This window comes from Triticum dicoccoides, chromosome 5B (assembly GCF_002162155.2).
Source record: "Triticum dicoccoides isolate Atlit2015 ecotype Zavitan chromosome 5B, WEW_v2.0, whole genome shotgun sequence".
Lineage (NCBI taxonomy): Eukaryota > Viridiplantae > Streptophyta > Magnoliopsida > Poales > Poaceae > Triticum > Triticum dicoccoides.
The window spans coordinates 259,859,215-259,868,282 of NC_041389.1; the positions used below are offsets into that span (position 1 = coordinate 259,859,215).

Consider the following 9,068-nt stretch of genomic DNA (forward strand, 5'->3'; position numbering starts at 1 on the left):
TTGGGTTGGTGAAGACAATGATTTGGTAGACCAGTTCCAACTGCTGTCTCAGTTGTACGTCTGGTTGGAGCGGCTGAGTATTTAAACTCGAGGACACGCAGTCCCGGACACCCAGTCACTGAGCACGCAGCTTAGGACACCCAGTCCTCACCGTATTCTCCTTGAACTAAGGTCACGCAGACCTCGTCCAATCACTCGTGGTAAGTCTTCAGGCGACTTCCAAACCTTCACAGACTTGGTCACTCGGCAATCCACAATTCCTCTTGGATGCTCTAGACCTTGACGCCTAACCATCTGGAAGAAGCACAGTCTTCAAAGGTAACAAGCGTCGGATCCACGCAGGATCAAATTCTTCAGTGATGCTCAATCACTTTGGGTTTTAGGTGTTTGGGTTTGGGGTTTTTCCTCACTCGATGATTTTCGCTCAAAGTCCTCGGAGGATGGGTTGCTCTCAAATGACAAGTGTCAAGTTCTCTCGGAGCAGCCAACCAGCTAGTGGTTGTAGGGGGCGGCTATTTATAGCCTAGAGAGCAGCCCGACATGATAAGACATAAATGCCCTTGTCTGATATGACCGTTAGGTGGATAAGATATTTTGGGACAGCTGGCGCGCAGCACAGCAACGGTCGGAAATTTGACTCTCAAATTCCTCAGGGCTATCATGTTCCTCACTGTGTAGGTAATTCGCACTGACGAATTCCTAACTCCTCAGTCAGAACAAATTCATCAGCGACCAGAAGAACTTTGTATTTGTCACTGAAGAAAGTGACTGAACTGTATGAGATTTCCAAAGGCTTCACTCGAAGGGATTGGTAGGTTTAGGATTTTGAGTTGAGCATCACATGGAAAATTTTCCTTAGTATTTCCTCGACCCCCTTTAACAGTACGGTGTTTCCTATGACTCAAGAAAGAGAAAATGAAACTACGAAAACAAAAGTCTTCACGCTTCATGTTCCACAAATGAATACCAAGTCTTCAAGGTCACACCAATTTCTTCACTTTCAAAGTCTTCAGAAAGTCTTCGGAATATCAAAGTCTTCATATGAAGAACTCCATTTTTAGGGGTCGACTTTCTCTGTAAATATCAAACTCCTCATAGACTTATAGACCTGTGTACACTTACAAACGCATTAGTCCCTTAACCTATAAGTCTTCAATACACCAAAATCATTAAGGGGCACTAGATGCACTTACACACCACCACCTCGGCAGCGGAGGCGTTGCCGGAGGGCGTCGCCGAAGGGCTTGGAGATGAGCGCGGAGGGGGCGGTGATGTTGGCCAGGAAGGCCATGTCGGGGGGTCTCCTCCTCCAGGGTGTCCATGGTCAGCAGCGGCTCGTCCATGTTGTCCGCCACCAGCACAGCCGCCGCGCCTGCCTGCTGCGCGTTCCACGTCTTGAGCGCGAAGTAGCAGCCGCCGTTCGAGCGCAGCCTGCCAAGCCCGCAAGCTCTCTGTTTGGCGGGGCGACGCGGGAGGGCGGGCGCGCGACCGCAGAGGCCGGCGGGGCGGGAGTCCGGGCGACGCTGCGGGCCGGAGCTGGCACGGGGAGAGAGAAGCGGATGGGAAGAGAGAAGATGGGGGCTCTGCGAGGAAAAAGCGAGGGGGGAGAGAATGTGGGGGAAGATGTGGCTGCAGGTGGGCCACACGAGGCAAAAAGTGACGTCGGCGTTCCTAGCTGCCCCCCGGGGGGCTGGGTTTGGGGTGGGATTACCGCAAATCCGAAGAAAAATAAACCTTTAGAGGCGTGAGTTGAACGGGTTTTTATCGTCGGGACTAAAAAAGTGGTCCTGAGGTATTCTTTGGGGACGGCTGGAGATGCTGAAAGGGAGGTTGCCAGCGGTGAGTGGGTCCAGTGGACATGTGGCGAGCAAAGCGAGCGGTTTAAGGAGCTGTGAAATCAGCCGGTTCAATCTAACACTGTCCCAATATTTTATTAGTTTTCTAGTTTTCTTGTTCACAGGGTGCATCTAAAGTCGAATGTAGAAAGTCCATGGCCCGCACCGCACACAAGCCTCTTCGTATCTTCGAGAGAGAAAAAAAATCATCCTTCGAGAGATTTCGCGGGGGCGCAGGTTCGTGAGGAGCTAGGGTTTGGGAGGGAGCAGCGGAGAAGATGATCGAGGTGGTGCTGAACGACAGGCTGGGGAAGAAGGTGCGGGTGAAGTGCAACGAGGACGACACCATCGGCGACCTGAAGAAGCTCGTCGCGGCGCAGACGGGGACCAGGCCCGAGAAGATCCGCATCCAGAAGTGGTACACCATCTACAAGGACCACATCACCCTCGGCGACTACGAGATCCACGACGGCATGGGCCTCGAGCTCTACTACAACTAGAGTCTAGAAGTAAATTTCTCCCCTCGTTTCCTCCCATGTAATTTTGGTGTTGCACCGTCGAAATTGCCTCTCGACGTGTTATGGTTCTTAGCGGTGTTCGTCGATTAGGATGGTTTATTAGTACTCCTCGATTAGGAGGGTTTAATTTTGGGGGGACTCCGCTTGGGATGGTTTTAGTTTTGAGAGACTCGTCGACTGTGAAGGCTTGAAGTTGCCTCTGGATATTTGAGTTTTATCTGATATTCGTTTGTACTGATAAATTGGGCATCTCTGAGAACTATGCTAAGTAAATGAGAGGGTGTCGCTTACCATGCATCTAAATTGAGGTTCTGTGCACATCCGAGTTCTTGACCTAGTCTATGTGAGCGCTTTGGTGCTTTGTGCGGTCAGAATACAGAGGAGATGAGAGGATAGCGTGAGGAGGAGGGAGCTGAGCATGTGAGCGTTATTTTAGCGGAGGGAGCTGAGCATGCGATCATTATTTTTGTTGTGTAGCATCCCAGCGTTGGAGAGAACGGGTGCCAGGCCAGGCGCTACGCCAACGTTAAAGCAACTGAAGCACCTCCGACTCGCACCTCCGCATTGCGAGACCACGTTTATTTGCGACGCAACGCTAGTCTTTTTCCTTAAGCACCTGGCATAAGCACCCACCATTGTACAAGGCCTGAGTGGAAATAACATGGTTGTAGTTGCTCCCGTAAAAAAATAAGGATGTAGTATTGTAGTTGCAAGATAGTACAAGATTTGTGTATTTGTAAGAGTCATGCCATGCTCATTCATTTGTAAATAGCATGCCCTGAACTTCTCCGTTTTATGCTTGTTATGTCAGCCAGCCAGGTTTTGTTGTTTAGCTTGATAGTTTTTTGCAAATTCTCTAAAATGTTGCACACATTAGTATACACGAATACAATTGATTTACTAAATCATAGTAGTTGTCTGCCATTCAGTCTGTTTATTTTCTGGGAATAACCTTCTTCGAGTTAATTTCAAGCTCAATGTCACACATATTTTGAATTTATTGTGCCATGGGCCTGTGTGCTTTTATTTCTTCAGTGGACCACAGTAAAGAAAGTTTCAGCTTTTCGGCCGAAATTCTTAACTTGGTTTTTGTTATTTCTATGTCTGGTTATAGGACTATATAATGTTCATTCCTATGTGTCTTTGGAAATATGATTGCCTTATGAAGTAAAGCTTGATTTGAGAATTATGTCATGTTATGATTACTGTGGTCCTTAGTTAGTTGACCGTTTTATAACTTAATGGCTTTCCATTGCAGATTATATTCTTTTAACTTGCCAGCATGATATGCATGTGCTTGACTTTGTGCGATGAGGGCTTAGTACACTATGCTTTCTTTGATTCTTTTTGTTTGAAATTGCGAAATACTCCCTCTGTAAACAAATATAAGAGCATTTAGATCACTACTTTAGTGATCTAAACGGTCTTATATTTCTTTACGGAGGGAGTACCTAGTATGCGAGTAGACCGCACAATTAAAAGCATGGCTGACATTTATCATTTATGTTTTAGAGCCTTGTCTGGAATGAGATTCACAAATGAATACTGAATCATGTGTGCTAATTTGGTTTTGTTCTCTGAGGGTTAGTATGGAGGACTGATTCCTCATCAAATCTCCCTGATCTTGTTTCCTTTTTCAATTTCCGCTAATCACAGTTTTATTTGGAATGGATTCTTCCAGGTCCCGTTGTCTTAAGAAACTATCTGGAATCCAACGAACCATACAAGACTGCTGGATGTACCAATGACTGCCGACCTGAAATCCTGAATGCAGCCATATTATCAACCGGCAAATGTGATGTGATGTGACGCTACTTGTACACTACATATAACATAATGTTTGTGACCTTTGTGTGATAACCGCTGTATTTTTTAGTTATGGCAAGTTCGTTCTGCTTACGATTTGTACTGCATCAGAGGTGTGTTGCCCGGAGAGCTTTGGTTTGGTGTGAAACTGTTGCTGCTGAAAGTTGCATGGCTATCTTAGCAGATGAGGAGATTAGAGGGAAACTTAGATGGAAATTCACAAATTCTACCCGACGATTGGGACAAGGAGCTAGCTCTGATTAACTATCTGGAATGCTTTAGGACTAAGTTCAAAATTAGAAAAACAAATGTTTGCAGTAAGTCCAAAATTAAAGTAATACTGAAGTTTCAAAAAATAAATCTATCCGGTTTTTTGGTGGTAAAATGGAAGGGGGGAAACTAGAATTCCCATTTTATCTTGCAGATTTTTGGTATTAAATTCAAATTTTAACTGAATACTGAATCTACCAAAGACCAAAACTTTCCTCGTCCAACGACCATTTTTATTTACTGCAAAATATTCGTGTGCTAAATAGACATCCAACAAACCAGACGGAGTAGGGGATAACACACATGAGCACCACCCCCTCGTGTGGCTGTTTCTAGGTTTTTTTAAACATAAGTATAGATGCCAACGCTCATATATACACGTATACATTCATCCTTATAAACACACACGCACATCCTACCCCTATGAGCATCTTCGAGAGATTGAGTCGGCATATCATCTTGAGATTTTACTAAGTCACTGTAGGCGCCTCGTAGTCGATGGGAACATCTCCTCCCACTGAACGTGTATCGCCGAAAATCTTTAAATAAATGCAAGTTAAATGCGAGCACCAGGACTTTCTCTGAGTAACGCTCAGATTCTCGTCGCCGTACCCTTCGTGAAAACAAGTCTGTCGGGGAAACGACACCTATTGGATCATGGGGGATCCCTTCTACGGTTGGCGGGGAGAGAGCTGCGCGAAGAGCAGGCGAGAGATTTTTATCCAGGTTCGGGCCGCAATGATGCGTAAAACTCTAGTCCTGCTTGAGTGTATATTTGTGTTCTTGAGTTCTTGAACAAGCTGTGGTGCATGCCCAGTCCAAAAAAGTCTCAATCCTTCTCCAGTACGCCTCGGGCCTCCTTTTATATGTCAAATGGGTTGCCACAGTGGCATACAGGAGGTGGAAAGTATCCACAATGCACAAGCTTATCGCTGACCTAGTAGGACAAACGCATTTAATGCGTTGCTGTTGGATTTCGGGTTCCGGCAGACCCTCTAGATTCGAACACTGGGGTGCGCGCGGAGATTTCGCCCTCTGCCTACCTGCACCTCACCGCCTCGCTATGATCTAAGCAATCAAAGGAACAACACAAGAGACACAGAGTTTATACTGGTTCAGGCCACCATTGTGGTGTAATACCCTACTCCAGTGTGTGGTGTGGTGGATTGCCTCTTGGGCTGATGATGAACAATACAAGGAAGAACAGCCTCGCGAGGGTCTGTCCCTGGGTGGTGCGATGAACTTCTAGGGGGAGTTCAGTCGCTCTCTGGATCGATTTCCTGGTGATCATCCGATGCCTCTACCTTGGGAGTGGCTAGTCCTATTTATAGGCAAAGGCCCTGGGTCTCTTCCTAAATATTGAGCGGGAAGGGCGCCAACAATTGACCATTTTAAAGGGGAACATCTAGTACACTTATCCTGATTAAAGTTGGTCCTCGCCTGCCAAAGGCTCTGGTGGTGACGCCGGCTTGGGCTCCACGATGACCTCCATCCTGCCGTTCTACTGGTCTTGGTCTTGTTGCACTGAAATGGATGCCTTTGCTTGATGCTCTCGCATGCACTTGCTCCCTTTGCACCAAAGAGGAAAGAAGGACATTGGCTGGCGCCCGCCTGGCGCCCTTGGTCGTCATGGCTTGCGTCATGGGCACCTCGTGAGGTACCCCGCCTTGATCTCTCCGCCTCCTCGCGAGCCAGCCCGACGAGGCCGTGCCTGAGGAGGCTCCTTGTCGTCCACCCCGCGAGGCTTGGCCCCTCGCGAGGGTCTTGAGCTTGTGCTGACAAAGATGGGCCGCGCTGGGCCGCCCCTTGAGCCACGCCACAGGCCGCAGGCAGGCAAGTCTGGGGACCCCCGTTCCTAGAACGCCGACAGTAGCCCCCGGGCCCAAGGCGCGCCCGGACTTGGCTGAGCAGAGAAGCGAAGGGGCAAGTGCGAAGCGCTGCGGGCCCTAACAGCCTGCGGCCTCGGGCGCCGCGTGGCGGTTGATTTGACGTGGGCGGCCCCGCTCTCCCATGACGCCTCGGCAACTACACGAGCTGACAAATCCCTGCATGCAAAAAATGGGTCATGATTACCTGCGATCGTGGAGGCCGGCGGTTGGCCTCCTCCCGCTATAAGTATGGAACGGCGCGAGCCATTCCAGTTCGTCTTCCTCTGCTACTCCTCCTCTTCTTCATCTTTGCCATTGCTCCGTCTCACGCCGATGGCACCCATCTGCCGGTTCTCCGCAGAAGAGAAGGGAAAGCCCCCCCGAGAGGGTCCTGACCCGCTTCTGCCGAAGAAGCGGTTGGTCCTCTGCCGTCGAGATGAAGGCTCGCGGCAGGAGGTGTCGAGGCCTTGGTGCGAGCGGTCACCGCCAGGGTTTCCGCTGCCCTTGTACGCCCGCCTTGAGGGCCCTGCAGGAGTCGATGCCGAGCGCCATGGACGACGCCGCCGTCGGCGCCGGTGGGTCACGGCGGTGCGCGTTGCCCCTCCTGGAGTTCACGCTGAGGGCTCCTCCCGAGAGTTCGTGCTCCACGCCGCCATGCCTCCTCGATCTTGGATTCGCCTTCCTCCTTCCTTCGCCTTCGAGATTCCGCCGAGGGGGCCTTTCAGGCTCTGGCTGCAGCACGCCGACTGCCAGACTCCTGCGACCGATGCAGATGTGGAGGTCATCGCTCCAGGTAAGGTTTTCATGACCCGGGGCTGGGGCGAGATCACCCGGGTTTGCAGGACGAGAGGCGCCCTGGTGATCCACCTAGAGTTCGATGGTGCTTCCATGATGCTCTTCAAGGTCTTCGATGAAGATGGGCGTTGGCTAGAGTGCTGTCCCAGAGGCAGCGGCAGAAGCTCCGGAGCGGCAGGGACTAGGCCTACCGTCGCACGTTCTTCCAGCAGCTCCTCAAGCGGCGGGGATGCCGGAGGATCCAGCGACTCCGCCGAGCCCTTCGCGACTCCGGAGATGAGCGACGACAGCTACGAGCCCCTGAGCCTGCGCCGCTCTCGGAGCAGGACGGGCTCGTTAGGCCGCCGCCGTCTCTGATCTGGATGAGGTTGAAGCCGGTGCTTGACGGCCCACTGTTGATGATGGCGTCCGCCGCAATGGTTCCTGTAGTTAGGACCCCTTAGGATTCGCGTCTTTTGTCCTTGCAAGGAGCCAAGAACACACCCCGTGGGGGCTTGTAAGGCATCTGTAGCTCCTTTTGTCAATATGATCCTTATCGTGAAGCAGTACGAGATGCTTATTCCGTCTTAGCTTAGTTTCTTCCTTTCGAACCTCACGAGGGCTTGGTGCTCTGCACCGACAGGTCCCGGTCCCAAGGCGGCTTCAGCCGTTGCTAGTATGCCAGGTCGCGATGCCGTGGTCAAGGCCAGGAGGTGAGCGGCCCGGGGTCCGGTAAGAGCCCCTGAGTCGCGATGCTCAGGAGGTCCCCTTTAGCGCTCAAGCAGCCATCGTTCGGTGAGAAAGGAACGCGATGCTGCTAACACGGGATTGCATTGGATGTGGTGACGGTGCTGCGATAGCTAGTGTTTCCGGAGGGTGACTTATCTCGAGAGTCAGGAAACGCTTCCTGGTGCGGCACTAGGTCCGCGCATTGGCCGGTGAGGGGTTTCCTGGCGAGGTCCCCGCGTGCCTCTTCCCTCTCGCCTTTGCCCCCCTTTCTGCTCTACGTCCTCGGGTCCCGGCCCTCGAGTAGGTCTCAGCCATCGCTGGTTTGCCAGGACGCGATGCCGTGGACAAAGCCAGAGGGTGAGGGTTGGAGAGCCAGTAGGAGCCCTGAGTCGCGATGCTCAGGTACCCCCCCTTTAACGTGCAAGTGGTTCATGCGGACGAGAGTGAAGAGGACGCCGTGAGGGCCTCGCCTAGCGCTGCTCCTTGAAGGGATCCTGCAGGCCCACCACAAAAAGAGCAAAAGTCCGCTATGACAGGCGGCGGTCAGCCGTTAGTTGCTTTGGAGAGGCGACGAGGCACTAAAGGCCTGACGAGGTGTATAGGGGCACCCGTGAGCCAGCGCGGGACTCATGGGGCCCTACCCCAAGGCGGGTTGCGCCTGGCACTGGGCCTTAACTTGTGATGTGTTCCTGCAAATTTGGCTAGATGCCGATGCTCTACGTCCTCGGGTCCCGGCCCTCGAGCAAGTCTCAGCCGTCGCTGGTTTGCCAGGGCGCGATGCCGTGGACAAAGCCAGAGGGTGAGGGCTGGAGAGCCAGTAGGAGCCCTGAGTCGCGATGCTCAGGTACCCCCCTTTAACACGTAAGCTTGGTTAGATGTCGACGCTCTACGTCGTCGGGTCCCGGCCCTCGAGCGAGTCTCAGCCGTCGCTGGTTTGCCAGGGCACGATGCCGTGGACAAAGCCAGAGGGTGAGGGCTGGAGAGCCAGTAGGAGCCCTGAGTCGCGATGCTCAGGTACCCCCTCTTTAACGTGCAAGCGGCCGACATGAAGGAAGAAGAGGTGCCACGGACAGGCATCGAATAACAAGCATGATGGGTCGAATGCATGGCTCGAAAATAAACGCAAGAGGGGTACAAGCTGCTGGGTCTGACCCGAGCGACTTGGGGATGATGCAGCCCGAGGGGCGCCCCCAACAAGGTAAGCTAAAAATGCGAACAAAAGGGATACACGCCGCAGGGACGGACCCACGTGGCCTGGAAATGATGCA

At 51.9% G+C, this 9,068-nt stretch overlaps 1 protein-coding gene across 1 annotated transcript; it reads left to right on the forward strand.

Moving 5' to 3' along the window:
• The first annotated feature begins 1,970 nt into the window (after positions 1-1,970).
• LOC119308303 (ubiquitin-like protein 5) lies at positions 1,971-4,266 on the forward strand. The gene is made up of 2 exons (XM_037584410.1): positions 1,971-2,344; positions 4,035-4,266. The coding sequence occupies exon 1, from the start codon at positions 2,114-2,116 to the stop codon at positions 2,333-2,335; it is 222 nt and encodes a 73-aa protein (XP_037440307.1). The 5' UTR covers positions 1,971-2,113; the 3' UTR covers positions 2,336-2,344; positions 4,035-4,266.
• Positions 4,267-9,068: the final 4,802 nt, after the last annotated feature.